We start from the raw sequence: 16,444 nt of genomic DNA, 5'->3' as shown, positions 1-16,444 counted from the left end.
TAGTAATGCATTTTAACATAGTTGGGAAAAAAAAAAACGTTATAAATTGGACTTGTAACCGTACGATTTTTCCCCTTATAAGTTAAGGACGTGTCAATCATTTAAAGGAGGTCAAGATATAAATTCTCCATCTCCATCAGTATCCCACCTCATACTGTATTGTCATTCTTGTTATTGGAGCCATCGTCAAAGAATGCTAAGATGAGCAGATCGAATAATGGTTATTGCAATGGAGATCAAGTAACAAGAAGCACGAAGCATGACATCGAGTTCTTCTCAATCAATGGTGAATGGTATGTATCATTTTCCTATTGTATTTTTATGATTCATTAATGCATAGGTAAGATCCGATTTATATTTGTGTACTCCTTGAGAAGAGGCCAAGGTATTGCTATTGAAGTTTCTTTAGACGGACCCTTTTTCTTTTGTCCCCTTGATAATAGATTCTTAACTTATATGAGATGCGATAAATGATCAAAATGAGATATCCTCAAAATGTTTAAACAATATCCAAACAACCTTATAAAAAGGGGATTCTGATCGAGTTACCTATTTTTGAATATAATTTTTTCTATGTTATTTATGTTCTAGACTTTATTACTTGATTGCAGGGCCTATCCTGTTTGTTTTTGGAATCCCTTCCCTTGTTTTAGGCATGTCTAAAGGAGGTTCTCTGGGATTACCTCTAATTATATTTTATCTTTTTCTTTCTTTTAATTAATCATATTTACCTATCAAAAAAAAAATCCAAATTAAACAAATCACGTCTTTAATAAGCTTTTCAGGTTTTCTAGCTTCCCTTTTATATCTGAATGATTCTATTAATTCCCCTATTATTTCTTACGTATTCGGCAAATTAAAAGCCTTAAATATCAATCACCACATATGAGAATGCGTGAAAAAGCCGATGAGCTGAAATCTCATTTGTTAGAAAAAGACGTCAGCATCTATTGGAAGAGTTATGTGATATCCCTCTCCCTCCCCCTCCCCCTCTCGTTGGTAGGCATAAGCCTCTTATCATGAGATTGGATTCTACATTTTAGAATTTGTTATGGTGACAACGGCTAATGTAGAATTTGATATGGTGATAACGGCTAAGCATTAGAGAGTAGCCACCATAAAAATTGTTTAAAAACAAAAAATAAAAAAAAAAATAAATAGAAACGAAAGGTTTTCATGAGGGGTGTCAACCGGTCAGGCTTGGCGGGCCTTTTGGCTTGTACCATGACCTACCTATTTATGTAATCCGTTCGGCTTGTTTAATTGGGCTAATCAGGTCTTAAACGGACTAATGTACCATTAAAGGCATAAACAGGCCTTAATTGTTTGGACTTTATAAATTTTAATTTATTAAATCATCGATAATTTAGGAAAAAATTTACAATTAATTACATTCAATAATTGATAAAAATATCAATATATATCTAATTCTATCCAAAAAGAAAATTAATATGTACCTGATAAACAGTCAAGCTAGTACGTAAAGTTTCATCGGGCTTGTAAATGGTCAGGCCAGTTGAGCTACCTTCAGACTTCACCGTGTACCGCAAATGACTAACTATAAACCCGCCAGACTTGAGCCCAACACTTTTATTAATCAGGCCGATCTAGATCGGGCCTTAAACAAGCGGGCTCAGTTGGCCATGAAATTGACACTCCTGGTTTCCATAATGAATGGAAAATAATAAGGCATGCAATATGTTTACCAAAAAATAAAATAAAAAATTAAATAGGATTGCAATTTCCTCATGTATTTATGTTCCTAAAACATACCCTTACGTTTATCAATTAAAATGGAAGCTTACAATCTAATGGAGAGAAATGAGAGAATGAATTATACCTAATTATAAAATGCAAATCCCACGGACAAACAATATGGTATAGATTGCTCTCTACTATTTCCCGGGCAGAAGGTGATGAGGTAATTAGCACCGGTGCATGTGAATGTGCTTGTCTGATCATCATATGCATAGCTGTAGGCTTGAGGACACGGGTTCTTAAAGATTTTGGAGTAGTTGGTGGGTGGGCAAGTCTTAGACGTATTATAGGCACCAGTGCAACAATACTGAGCACTTCCAAATGCATCGCACGCACTTTTGCAAGCAATCGTACTTCCATCAGACCCCTTCACACTCAACACGGATGGGCAAACCGAGTTGATATTAGCTGAACATCCCACTGTTTGGCAACTACCAGTTCCACCTTGTGGAGTCACCGAAAGTGGCAAGTTAAATCCATCAACAAGGCTGATATCATAGTATTCCTGGTTTGAACTATTACTCCCTATAGTGAATTCTGCCAAGGTGGCAGGTGGAGTCGCTCCTGCCCCATTGCATGCAACTTTACCGGAGCCACAGTCTGCGGTTTGACATTTAAAAGTTCCAGTTGAAGATGAGCAATATGTTCGACCCCAGAACCTGCCGGACCATCCAGAAGAGGCTTTTATTGAATTTGAAGCTCCAGAGGCCAATTCGAAACCAGTTGAAGAAAGTTGTGCACTGTTAGATCCCGCTAATGTCCCTGGCCAGACTGTATACCCACACTTTTTTTTGAACGTGAAGGTAACTGACAAGCCTCCTGCAATCCCACAAATTAAAACAGATTAATCATTACCTACTCTGCAAACAAAATTGATCCATAGTGTTTTCTTAAATCATAACCATGACAGTCAAAGAGAAAGAAGACATCAAAACAAAGAAAATAAACCTGAGACAAGTGCAAAGAGAAGGACAACGAGAAGGGACATATGAACTCTAGACTCCATTTCTGCTGCTTGTGTTTGAAGGGCTAGTTTATAATCTTCCTTATCTCATGGTGGCTATTTATAGATGGAGCTACTAAGGTACGTATAAATAAATAAAGATCTACTCTTTGTTGAGCGAGGAAGTAATACTGAGAAAAGTCTTTTGAAGAAATAATAAGGGGATGAGAGAAAGTCTTTGATAAAGCGTGTTGGATTGGATCTCTCTCTCTCTCTCTCTCTCTCTCTCTCTCTCTCTCTCTCTCAGACCCATCCACACTCAACTCGGCCGGGCAAACCGAGTTCACATTGCCTGAACATTCCACCGATTGGCAGCTACCAGTTCCACCTTGTGGAGTCACGGAGATAGGCAAGTTAAATCCATCAACAAGGCTGATATCATAGTAATCCTGGCTGCCTAGTGTGAATTCTGCCAAGGTGGCCGGTGGAATCGCTCCTGCCCCATTGCATGCAACCTTACTGGAGCCACAGTCTGCGGTTTCACATTTAAAACTTCCATTTGAAGATGAGCAATTAGTTCGAGCCCAGAACCTGCCGGACCATCCAGCTGAGGCATCTATGGAATATGAAGCTCCAGAGGGCACCTGGAAGCCCGTTGAAGAAAGTTGGGCGTTGGTAATTGTTGTTAATGTTCCTGGCCAGACTGTGTAACCACAGTTGTTTTTTAAGGTGAAGGTAATTGACAAGCCTCCTGCAATCCCACATAATTAAAACAGAATATTAATCAGAGCTACTCTTAATTGAGATAGAAGATTCATCGTGCATCAATCTTGACCGTTTAAAATGTAAATTCATTCAACCGGTTGTACCCCCACCACTTTTGTCTTTTTCACAGATGGATGTATGGGTCGAAAGTCATATTCAATGAAGAAGAAGAAGAAGAAGAAGAAGAAGAAGAGGAAGTGAATCCAAATAAAAGGTAGAGCAGGGTGAGTTGAAGTCGCCGAGGACGGAGAAGACGTTAATGGCGGCGATCTGGATGAATCAACGTGAGAGCAACAGGTGAAGAAGACGAAAATGGATCGGATCAACCAGATTCTCCTTGATCACAAGTACAAGAATCCGGTGACGATGAACAAGATACTTTCCTTGCCGTCGATGCTGCTCGTAGGGCTTTTTCCAGGAACAAGGGCAGAGATCGGGCTTCCGCTTCGGCTTCTGTGTCTTACCGCCAGTCCATGGCCAGCAGTTGGGGTTCGCCAACATCTGTGACTCGGATCGGGTTTTACGAAGCGGGATGGGGTTTGGTGTTATAGTTTGGAAGTAAGATCAGACAAAAATCTTTGAGGGGAGAGGATTGGAGTGAAGGATGGGCAAGGTGGAAGCGGGAGCGGGAGAGAGAGAGAGAGAGAGGGAAAGGGAAAGTAAAATTCTGTTTCTCTCTTCTATTTTCTCATAAATTCTCATCTCCACCGCTGCTGCCGCTAACTCTTTTTTCTCTCTCTCTTGCTTCACTTTCTCTATCCTCTTCGGTCGTCATCCAGTTGAGGAGGACCTAAAGAGTCCGGATGAGGTCTTTCTACAAGAATGATTATTATTGTATCCACACTTGGAATTCATTTAATCTCTCGATTCTTATAACAAGACTATCAATTCGAGTTATGGATTAAGAACCTGATCCAAACTCAGATCTGAACCCAACAAACATAGTCTTAACAAAAAAGAAAGCTATCAAAACAAAGAATACACATAGTAAGAACAAACCTGAGACGAGAGCGAAGAGAAAGACAACGAGAAGGGACACATGAACTCTGGACTCCATTGCTGCTGTTGCAGGGCTACTTTTAATCTTCCTCAACTATCTTTACCGAAGAAGAATTGATGAGAAAAGTCTTTGAAGAGTCTTGATACCATCAATCACGGTGTGATTAGTCAAAATGTTACTATAAGGAGCAATTACCATCATACCCTTATCCTCACCCTATATTTATTTATTTTGAATGAATATCTGTCATCCCTAAAACTGATTTTATATGGAAATGGATCAGTATCAAATTGCCTATATCAAATAGAAATACCTCTCCATTTTGTCAAGTAAATAAAAAATAAAAAAAGAGGATTTTTTTGGGATTTTACCTTTGATTTGTACTATTTAACTGATACATTATTTGTAAGGTATCGAGAACGGAGACTTTCCAAATAGATACGAATCGGGTAATTTAATACCAATACTTAGAATCTTGTCTCCACTACACTGAGTTTATCTATATGATGCTTCTTAACTGCTTAATATTCCACACAATACATCATACCCAATCGTATAATTGCCTAATAAAATGTTCCTTTAAGTTTAAAAGAATATGTCGATCATACAATAGTCGAGACTCACCTCTCACTTCATCTTTTCTATTTTAATTCTTAATGAAGCATCATTCTCTATCTCACTTAATTTGTTTATGATTGAATCTAGATACCTAAAATAATCACTTTGTGGTACTTCTTTCGCATCAATTATCCCAATAAATTTGTTTTAAATTATTTCTTTTGAATGATTTACACTTTCTAGCTCCCGAGTCAAATTTTCAACTCATTTGCATCTGATTTTGTTTTGATATTATGCATTTGTTCCATTCTTTCTTTTTCTCTTTTTATTTTCTAATATCAACAAAATTTTATATTATAAGATATAGAATATACAAATCTGACGACCTTAATATTACCAATCCCTTGGTGACCTTAACCATTCTCTATTTTTTTGTCCGACTTTGTAGTTTTGTTATGGAGATAAGACTCAAGACCATATAGTCTACAAGATGAAGAGGTCAGGCTTTTTATGCCAACTTGATCCCCACCCCCTCCTCCGGCCCTAGAAGATTCTTGACTTATATCTGTTCCGGGAATAACCAAAACTTAGGCTGAATTTAATAACTTTTCTTTTTCTAAAAACGACGTTTTGTGTCAAAAACATAAATTTCAGTTTCTATGTCAAAATATCTTCTTTTTTTTTTTTTTTTTTTTTGAACAAAACTGGAACGACAGTATAACAGTCCCATAGAACTTTTCTTTAAGCTTTCAAGGAATATGTCGGTCACATAGTACTCTAGTCGCACCTCTCCACTTCATCTATTCCACTTTAATCCTCTGTGTAATATTATCAATTACCTTCTTTATTTTTTATTGAACCCATACATCTAAAAGAGTTATGGGTAAGACATTAGATGAGAGGCAAGTTGAATTTGATACCAAAATTTGACATGTAGACAAATTAAACCGCTTTCTAAGTATCTGCAAACGAGTTTTTCACATTACTCTTCCACATGGCACTGCAAGGTGCACCCATCCAAAGATTCTCTTGATGAGTTATCATCCACCATAACTTTTACCTCTTTCATTATCGTCCATTTAATTTTAGTATTTCACTTCTTTAGTCCAGAGTCCATACCGTAGTTCCATCAATCAAAACCCTTCTGAATCAGCCTATACTAGAAGACCCAAAATGGGTTTTATTAATAGGTGATCAAAATTACCTAAATACGCATTCAATTTATGAGCCTGATTTTCAAATCAACACATTCCTTCTCAAAAATTGCACAACCCAGAAAACCAACAGGGATAAACTCAGCCTTATCCGAACTTAATAGGATGGTTTACATGAAAGGTAATGCCTCAAGCCGTATGATCATCTAATGGGGTAACTTATTTTTATAATTCAATTTCATCGATATGACTATGGGCTTTTGCTTATCAAAAAAAAAAGACTATGGGCTTTTAGTTCACCAGAAGGAAGGCCCAACCACCTCAACTCTCATTGAACAATCTACGACAGGCCCAAGTTGACCAAAACATTGTTTGGGTGAGCCGGTGAGGGCTCGTAGAACACCCTTTGGAAGGAATGGAGGAGAGGTCCCAATCGCTTGGACAGGGGACCAGAAAAATTGGCCATGTGAATGGTGCCATTACCTATATGGCAGATTAGGTCTCTTGATATATCATATCAGTAGAGGTGTCAAACCCTAGCCCACCACCAACAGGCCCAACGGAAACCGACTGAATAAAACCAAAACTGAACCAACAGATTAATATACAGACCGGTTTTCGTTTTAAGAAAAGTAATTATTTGGATTAGTCGGTCAGTCTCAGTCCACCCGCTTGACTGACCGATTAAGAGCAATTAGTCAAAATATACATACAAAGTGGGCCAACCAAAACCGATTACAGACCAGTAATTGAACAAAACATTATTAATCAATATTAAATTAAGGCTGTGATTTTGAAACCAAAATCGAATCAAACTGTTTACACCGAAACCGTGATTTGATTTTGATTTTAAAATTTAAACAGTTGATAAACCGTTGAACTGATTATTATATACTTAGTAAGTTTAAGTCATTCAATGTTAAGTTTATATACATTTCAATAATTAAAAAAAAAATTAAATTCACATCAGAAAACAATTAAAAAAAGCATATAACAATAAACAATTCAATTCAATGTTATAATTTACATCCATCTCACTAAAATTTTTAAAGGTAAAGAAGTTGTCTGAATAAAAAATTAGAAAACATAAGAAAAATGTTTAAAAATCGTTTATTTAAACGAAAACCATTTATAAACGGTTTGATTTTAATGTATGAAACCATTTATTAAATAATTCGATTTTAATTTCACCTAAAAAATTCTTCCAGGACTCAAATCAAACCGTCTACACCGGAACCAAACTAATTAACACCCTTTATCTCAAATATTATGAGGACTAATTACATAAGTCAGTTCCGATCTTGTTCCTCATGTGGAGGACTGATATAAGGCCTAATGAAAATCAAACAAACCGGCCTATTGATAGCAATCAGAACCGGAAACCAAGCTTTTGTGGCTTTATAGCTTCTCTTGATACCAATCTGATGGTTAGTAAACAATGGCTCAAGTGAGAGAACCTTCAGTAGACAGGTTGCAGCAAAGATCTACAACCTATGGCATAGAAATGTTCAAGGGTTGTTGCTTCTGCAAAAGGTTCTTATAAGGCTGAGTTACCACTGACAATGGAGATAAAAACAAGGGTAAAGGTTTTCCTTTTATTTTGTATTATTTATTTATTTATTTATTTTTGTCCTTCTCTTTGGATGGGTAGTTTCACCTTTTGTGATTATGGTGAAGCATTAGCAACTTCATAGGATACTTGCAATGAGTCCCAGACCTTGAGGCTGTGTTTGTGTGTGCCAAAGCTTTTGCAGTCCAGCAAAAGAAAAAGGTGACTGACCTTGGCTTTTCTATCCACACCAGGGTCCATAGGAGTCTGCAATCCACACAAATCATTCCCCTCAAAAATCTCAATAGAATCAGAGCATGATCCAATGAAATAGGCCACAAAAACTGAAAAGTGTTTTCCTTCCCTGCAACCAAACCAACCACAACCTAAATTGACAGATATATTCGAACAGCCATCGAGATCATACGTTGAGATCCCCTGCACGAACGTTCACCTGAATGTACACTTTAGGTGCCACAATCGTAACCAATCTATATAACGGGTGGAAACTGGTTTAGTAATTATATCTTAACTCAGATGGTCAGACCAGCCCAACCTGGTCCAACCCATATAAAAAGGAGAAGCATTACTTTGTTCTAGACCGGTACTGATGAGACTTGAGACCATAGATCAAGATGAGAACCCTCATAGTTTCTGATCAATAAATTTGTTTTGAGCTACAGGCCAACCACTTACACTTCATTGCCAATTGGGATCCATTGATCTGATTTGATGAATAGAACTGATCAGCTCACAGGTTAGTGTGTAGAAAGCCTTTGCCCTCACTTTGAGGCTGCTTTGATTGTTCTATCACAGAGTGTCATGAAGTACTCACTATAGTTTACCATAGAAGAAAGGCATATTAATGAGACAGTTACAATCAATTTCCAAATTCCAACCTACAAGGAGTGGTCCAACCCTTGTCTGAAGAAACCAATTAACAATTAATAATGGTAGGTGGTGGTACTATACAACACAGTAGCAGAAGCAGAAGCAGAAGCAGAAGAAGCAAGCAACCGTACCAGTAACAAACAGTACGGCACTCTCACACCTCACTCCCCAATAAGAGAGGGTAGAGTGGCAGCTTCACATGTGATGGTGGTCCCAATGAATGGAACACACTCCTAAAAGGAGAAAAATGAATTTCAGAATTAATGAGAGGTCATCTTCTGGGCTCAAGGAACCTTATCCCAGACATGTTGGGTCCACCTGGTATCAATAGCATCAAAGATGAACCACCCCCACCTATATCAATCGCATTCCCTAATAAATCAGAAAAGACCAAAGAGGTAGAGCTAGCTACTTATCCAACCGGCGGTTCTGATTGATTAGCTTTGGTCTTGGCCAAGACTTGACACTAAAGAAGTAATGTGCATCACTCTAACAAGCCTGCAGAATGTGGCAACAAGTATTTGCCCTTATGGTTATAGCTCAATCTTATTTTCTGAGCTTTTAAATGAGATGAAGAGTGGTTGTTTTACTACCCTATTTTGCCTGCCTTTTTCACCTGTCATTAATGGTTTGTGTGCATATGAAGCTATGATGAACAAGAACCCCACCTGAAACCCAATACCCTAAACCTTAAAACCACATTACAAACATAGTAACCATTACCAGTGTGGTGTGACCCAAGAGAAACGGCCGGAAGGGGAGAACAATGACAGGCGATCACGACAGAGGAGTGGACGAAGAAGGCAACGGTAGGCAATGGGTCACCAGTCCACTGGTGAAACTGAGATAGGAGCGGAAGGAGAAGATGATGACAGTGACATCAATTCCTGAAATGACATCAATAACCACACATGATATAGGATATGAGGGGTTAAAAAGAGTTGTGGGATGTAATATTTCCAATTCAATTCAAGAATCCCATGGAATTCCAATTTTTTTATTGTCAAATTCTGGAGTGGAGAATACCCTAAGTGGAAAGGGATACCTCAAGGTGGATATTCCATTAAAATACCAATATGATTTCCCTTGATTTACCTGAGGAGAGGAGTATCAATTTTTCTGATGTAACAGAATCTAAGATAAATTATCAAGCAAATATTGGTCATGAAACCAAATCGACTGACTTAAATCCAAGTCTTAATCAAACATAAGGGTTAGAGAGTAAAAAAACACATATGTAAATGTCATGTTTGACATTTAAATCAATAAATAAATCAGCAGTTTGACAGAGAACCAAGTGGAATCAGAACATGGAACCACATATGATGGAGTATATAACATACCTAGCTGCTTCATCAATACCCAGTGGCTAAAGAAAATGTGGCCATTCATATTGTAAATGTCATGTTGGCATCAAGCAGAACACTCAAGTATAAGCTGCTCCACATTACCCACCTTCCGATCTTTAGATTTAATCTGAGTTCACCTTCTAACAAGGGAAACAGCAAAGTCAAAATCTCCAATGGATTGAACATTGTGTCCTCAGAACATGTCCTCAGTTAACCTAAGGCAAACATCTAATTACTACAGTCTACTCTTATCTATGGAATAAGGGACTTCTAAACCAGCTCAAGCAATGGTTCCCACATGGGAAATTGCAGTATAGTAAAACCAAGTACGGTGTCATCAGGCCATATAACCAGAGGTTTGACCATCCAGCTCTACGTACAGAAAGGGATATTAATTTTGATGCCAGGGACACATCATTGCATTAATATCTCAATATGGTCATTTTTTTCTCTTTTCTTTTTTCTTTTTTCTTTTTTCTTTTTTCTCTTTTCCTTTTCTTTTGGCAACCAGGCTTTGATGAGTTCAGTTGTTGAAGTTAAAAAGGGTGGTATTAAACATGGTACATTTTATAAAAATTAATATGAAAAAGGTCCTCAAAGCTGGCAGCTTTGAAAGCTGGAGTCCCATTCATTTTTTTATTATTTTTTTCCTCTCATCCTTTCTCCCCATCCTCTCTACCCTATTTTACAATGGCTTCCACTTGTGGATTCCTTCCCAAGCTGCCAGCTTGGAGATCCCCTCCAAATTAATAATACGCTAAAATTACGAAGTAAAACTACGGGCATTTAATATAGATATGTTTTCTTATGATACAATTTTTTTTTGGTCTATTCCTATGAACCTGTATTATGATAAATATATTTATGAAGTATGGTTAAAAAAATTAACTGCCTGGTTTAAATGGCTCAAAGGACAGTTTGAACAACCCGTAGCCCAGTCAATGGATTTTGAACTATTGGACAGTTAAAATATCAACCGAACTGCATGGATCGAGAGTTGGTAGTTCTACCAGTCGAGACTATCAAATAATGTCTGGCTGGCCCTTAACACACTACAAATTGAAAAATAAAATTATGTCCGTCATCCAATCCTACATCACTTCTGAGTACTTCATTTGCTGGCTAGAATTTGTACCAGGTGAGCCTGTTTTCAATGAGATCAGCAACTAAAGGAGAATGGGTTCCAAACCAAACACCCAAGTTAGCATTACCAACTCAAACAAGTAGGATGTCATGGTTGTCATGGCCAAGGAGTGGAAAGATAACCATGATGTCGTTTCCAGGTTACATCAGTTATAACAAAATCATCAAATCAATGACAAAAAGATAAGCAAAGTGCTTCTGAACACAAGAATTGTCACTCAAAAACCAAATGCCACAGGAAAAAGGAGAGATGGAGCTTAAAAATGCTATAGCAAGTTAGCAACTGGCTTTCAACAATTCAGTATTTTCACAATAATTGTATTTAATAAAAAAAAAAAAAAAAAAAAAAAAAAAGAGCAAACAATGACACAGAAATAGAAGATAAATTTAAATAATCAACTATAAATCCATAATTAATCCCCACCATCCAGGCAGAGTTTTTCTCGGTTTTGAGCTGAAGATTCCACTTCTAAGCAAGAACTGATATATCCTATCAGCTAGGTAAGCTTACTTCATGGAAGAAAACAAGATTGTCTTGTCATAAAGACATTGGCAGTAAACAATCATCGATCATATATTTGATGTGGGAATAAGAATGGGTAAAGAATTGAAGACATGACATGGGATGCAGTAACAATTAACGATTAAAATAGCACTCAAATGTAAAACATAAAAAGATATCCCCTGCCTGAAACCAAACATGTACCCAAGATGAATGAGTTTACAACAATGCATCTAACAAGAGTATTACATCATTATTCAAGGAAACAATGAGAAGCATGCGGCGGGGGGGCGGGGGGGGGGGGGGGGGGGGACCACAAGGGAGACAAAGCAAAGAGCAAAGGAGAAGAAGAAAGTAAGGTTTTTGATAAAACTCCTCATCTTTTCCTTTTCTTTATTTAATTCCTGTTTTCAACTGATGAAATATCAAGTTTAGTTTTCAGATGATATAATAGACATATGTGGGAACTTGATGCCATAGTTGTCAAGGAAAAACTAGGCAACCCAAGGCGTTAGAGGGGCGCCTAGTATAGGTATTGCGTAGGATATTTAATGTGACAAGGATAAATTTATATACTTATGTTTATATGCAACATAGAAGTCATATCAATGCAATATGACATAATTATGCTAGTAATGACCTGTTATGAGAAAATCAACATATAATAAACAAAGTATAGGATATAATATAAGAATATGGGATAGGGTTCCCTTCGATGCCTGCATACCAATTCGGGTGAAGGAGGGGTTCGGTTACGAATTGTAAATAGGGATTTTTTCGAAGAGAGAAAGTGAGTGGAGCCCATGGTTTATGTGAGTAAGCATGCGAAGAATGCATACATAGATGACGTGCGGATCTTTTGCCCTAAGAATACTCATGGAAAAACAAGCAATAAACATATATCAACGCAAAATCCTAAAGTATCGATAAGGCATGTTGCCGACTTGGGCCCAAGAAAGAGCATGGACGCCTAGCCGATGCCTTGACAACTAAGGGTCAAGACCCAAGTCGTTACAATTTTGAAAATAAAAACTCCTAGATTCATCCAGAACTTCATTGATTAATCTCACTTTCAAGTCTCCCACAAAAACAACATAATTAATCAACCTGAAGATATGATTCCTTCATAGCCATTTTGAAACAATGAAGCAGGTGGGCAAAGTGCAAGCATTCCCTCAAGGAAATTCCATTTTTAACGAGAACAGCATCTCAAATGTGCAAATGAAATCTATGAATGCAACAGATTATACTGTTACACAAACTTATGAAACAAAGCAAAGCAGGAATTTCCTGAATAGTTTACAGAGAGCAGGCCTTTTTTCATTATATTAATGATAAGTGCATGTTTCACTGCTATGAATGCCATTAGCAACTCACACAACTTGGTATTTGAAAAAAAATATGACTGCTTGTTGCCATTGGGTAATCCTGCTCACAAACTAGATGAGTAAGGTGGAAAAACTTTCAGTCCCAACACTTGTCCCACCCCCCAGGGCCCCGGCGGCCCCCTTCCTATTTTCGAACTGCAGGGAGGGTGGTAGAAATGTTTGGTGCAGCCATTGGGTATGATATTTCTGTGAACTCAGCAACTCAAAGGTCCAAATAGGCTAACTCTTGCTTCCCAGTGGTCAAAAATCAAAAGCATCTAGGAGATATCTCAGTTCAAACAGAGTAAACAAATGTATGCCAGTACCAGGAAAAAGTGCAAGTTCACCTTTCAGCTGAAACATAACAGTTAACAATTCCTGCCTGCTATTATAATCTGCCAGCTCTGAAGAATCACTACCAGCTATAGTGAGTGCTGAATAGCACCAAATTTGCCTCTGACAGTATCATATCCCTGTTAAAATCAAGATGCATAGACACGGCATCCCATGTCCTGGTTCATGGAAGAGTGAAATGCATGACTAGGGGCAGAGTGAACCTACTGAAATTAGATCTTGGCCAGCAAAATGATCTGTTGGCTCATTAAAGATTTGGTTCCAGTGATGATTTAATCCCAAATCGGTCATCATTTTAAAAAGCAACAAACAAAATGGGAGACATGACATTACAACTTTACAGTCTAATTGAGTTGGACTCTCACTATTTCTCATTTTCTATAGAGCCAACGAGTTGTATCTTTTCATCAAAATGAATATATGCCCAAATAAGTTCAGTTTATAAATGTCAATTTTGATCCAAGGGTTTCCAATTAGTTGCTCAAATTGCAGGACACCCTCTCAAATTCCTCAATCAGAAACAATGGAGAAAATGAACCCAAAAAAAAAAAAGAGGTAGACAATCCAATTCAGTTAATTCTCCTTTGGAACTGCGAATGAAATAAAATCAGAATGGAATGGTTCATATTTACATTAATAAAAGGAACACAACACACAAAAAATGGGTCGAGCAAAACCCCAAAGGAAAGAAACAAAAAGACATACTTTTTATTCACACTGCAGGCACCCCAAACAATCCATTACATACAGAAAACCCCATTATTGTCATGCTGATAAATCTAAGAAAATCTAAAAAAATTACAGATTAAGAGAAAAGATGAGATCTTACAGGCATGAACCAAGAGCATTTCCGCAGCATTCTTCACTAAGTTCCTCCACACGAACACAGAGACAGAGAGAGCAAGAGAGAACCTCGTTGAGAGACTTCCCCAGCACACAAGGCAGTAAATATCCCCTAATTCTTCTCTCACAATAATCACCACAGCAGCTTGGACTCTTGGAGACCTACTCTGTCGTCAGGAACCCCAGAGAAAAGAATTCCAGCTACACCAAGAAAAATCAAACTTCAGATGCCCATGTAGCCAGCCTATCATCATGAACACAGTAGCCCAGAAGGGAAATCTGTAAAATTATCAGAAACACCGAATTTCTTCACAGCAAGAGATGTAATCCAGTCACTTCCTCAGAGCCCAATTCTGCAACTCAGCGTCTTCAACATCACAAACCTAATCCGCATTAGGTAGCCAACAGCAACAACCGGAACCACACGTCGCACTGAACCATAAGAAAGTGGGAAAAACGAAAACCAGAGCATCCACTGTCGATTAAAGTTTATTCTCTGACTAACCCTTCATAGTTCATACTCCAGGAAGTAACAAAAACAACACACAAAACTCCCTTCCAGTGAAGATAAATCGCCAGATTCAGAACTCACAAACAACTAAGTCCTCGCTCGCTCAACTCTCCCTCCCATAAAACAAACCCTAATAAAGGAAGGAAACACAACAACAACAAAAAAATGAAACTAAACCCTAACATTCAGAGAGAAAGATATGTAAGCATAGTGACTAATACAACTCCTACTCCATTGAATTCTTAATTTTCCACAAACTAATACTTCTTCTTCCCCACCTCCTCCCCCTCCCCCACCTCCCACCAACTAAAAACCTCAACCCTAACCATACCCATAAAAATCATCCACTCGCAAGTCCCCACAAACCCACACACCCACTCACTCACCCACCCACACATACACTCAACTCGAAAGAAACTCACACAAAAGCCTTCAATCAACGAGGCTCATCGTCTCTTCTCCCCGACGAAGCCGAAGCACCAGACAATGAAGCAAGCAAGTTCAGATACCCTTGAGCAATCGGTAGATAATTCCCAACCCTCGCCGCGGAGGCCTCACCCATGGGTTGTTGTCCAAACCTCCCAGCCATCGTCATCTGCTGCGAAGCAGCAGCTGCCGCGGGCGTCGGCACCACCATCTCCGGTGGGGCAGCAAAGCTCCAAAGCTGACCAAAATCCGGCCGAGCTGGCACAGCCCAAAACCCACCAGCTGCGGGGCCCACGGAAACACCACAGGCGGAGGAAGCAGCGGCGCCGCCTGTAGCAGTGGCTGAATCTTCTTTGGGAGCTGCGTCATCAGCATCATCATCATCATCATCATCACTCCTGAGTCGCTTGCCGAGGATGAAGGGAGTGGGGCCCAGCATGGGTTGTGTGGGTTTCTGGTCAAGAGAAACGGAGACAGAATTACTGGAAGAGCCTCTGACGGAAACAGCGACGGCGGAGAAGCTGGCAGGGGTGGTGCCGGTACCGGTTGCCGCGATGATGGACGGTTCGGCCTGGCGGAGGAGCCACTCGATGGTTTGACCGTCCGATTTATGGCCCAACTCACGTGTTAGTTGGAAGACCCGGGCGGCGCAGATGATCGGCATACGGATGCGGCGGCCACGGCCGTCCACTTTGCTGTGACGGTCTTTTGCCGGCGGTTTCTTCACCGTTAGTGCGCCGTTCCCTGGGGGCTGCTGGCGTTGCGGGTCCATGAGGGCGCCGTTTGTTACGCCATTAGAAGTGCCGTCTGTATTCGACATCACTCGCCGCTGCTACAGCCGAGAGAGAGGGAGAGAGGTGGGCTATGCTAAGATGAGCTGGTGGGCGCTGCGTGTGGTTGTTTCTTTGTTTGAACTTGGTGAGAGAGAGAAAGAGGAAAACTGGAAAGAAGGGCTCTAATCATTGAGCGGCAGGAGCGGGTGGAGACAGGCGGAAGGGCACATGGATTGGTGGGGGCCCACTACGCACAACCCCACTCCCTCTCCTTTGGGCAATCTCTCTCTCTCTCTCTCTCTCTCTCTCTCTCTCCCTCTGTCACACACTCACGCTGTCACACCCGTTCTCTCTCTCTCTCTCTCTCCCCCCTCTTCTGTGGAAGAAAATCTGAAATGAAGTCTTCACAACTACTGACACTGATTGAGTGTGAAATTACCAAAGGCCACTGGGGTTATGTGAGTTTTAAATTTGGGGGAAATGGAACGCTGCGAAGTTCGAAGTCGGCACTGAAACACGGAAGGAAGACAGCAGGTTTGACGAAATTAGGGCGGGGGA

General features: G+C 39.4%; 2 protein-coding genes across 4 annotated transcripts; both read right to left on the bottom strand.

Moving 5' to 3' along the window:
* Window positions 1-1,369: 1,369 nt before the first annotated feature.
* On the bottom strand, window positions 1,370-4,620 carry LOC122078484 (thaumatin-like protein 1b). Of its 3 annotated transcripts, none has more exons than XM_042644486.1 (3): window positions 4,466-4,620; window positions 1,841-2,577; window positions 1,370-1,658 (listed from the first exon to the last, which is right to left on the bottom strand). In XM_042644486.1, the coding sequence occupies exons 1-2, from the start codon at window positions 4,521-4,523 to the stop codon at window positions 1,841-1,843; spliced, it is 795 nt and encodes a 264-aa protein (XP_042500420.1). In that variant the 5' UTR covers window positions 4,524-4,620; the 3' UTR covers window positions 1,370-1,658. The 3 variants fall into 3 exon arrangements, with proteins under 3 accessions (XP_042500420.1, XP_042500419.1, XP_042500418.1); XM_042644485.1 differs by lacking the exon at window positions 1,370-1,658 and adding an exon at window positions 2,707-3,452 and having other exon boundaries at window positions 1,702-2,577; window positions 4,466-4,615; XM_042644484.1 differs by lacking the exon at window positions 1,370-1,658 and having other exon boundaries at window positions 1,702-2,577.
* Window positions 4,621-13,930: 9,310 nt separating this feature from the next.
* LOC122080176 (transcription factor TCP7-like) lies at window positions 13,931-16,236 on the bottom strand. The gene has a single exon (XM_042647082.1). The coding sequence runs from the start codon at window positions 15,931-15,933 to the stop codon at window positions 15,124-15,126; it is 810 nt and encodes a 269-aa protein (XP_042503016.1). The 5' UTR covers window positions 15,934-16,236; the 3' UTR covers window positions 13,931-15,123.
* Between the last annotated feature and the right edge of the window lie 208 nt (window positions 16,237-16,444).

Source organism: Macadamia integrifolia, chromosome 5 (genome assembly GCF_013358625.1).
Source record: "Macadamia integrifolia cultivar HAES 741 chromosome 5, SCU_Mint_v3, whole genome shotgun sequence".
Taxonomy (NCBI): domain Eukaryota; kingdom Viridiplantae; phylum Streptophyta; class Magnoliopsida; order Proteales; family Proteaceae; genus Macadamia; species Macadamia integrifolia.
Note: the sequence above shows the minus strand (reverse complement) of the source record. Positions and strands in the feature narration are given on the sequence as shown.

Excerpts from the sequence above, each read along its gene's own strand:
- LOC122078484 (XM_042644486.1), bottom strand. The coding sequence starts at position 4,523 with ATGGAGTCCAGAGTTCATGTGTCCCTTCTCGTTGTCTTTCTCTTCGCT. Across the intron at positions 2,578-4,465 it reads TCTCTTCGCTCTCGTCTCAG|GAGGCTTGTCAGTTACCTTC; the intron begins GTTTGTTCTTAC and ends GTGGGATTGCAG.
- LOC122080176 (XM_042647082.1), bottom strand. The coding sequence starts at position 15,933 with ATGTCGAATACAGACGGCACTTCTAATGGCGTAACAAACGGCGCCCTC.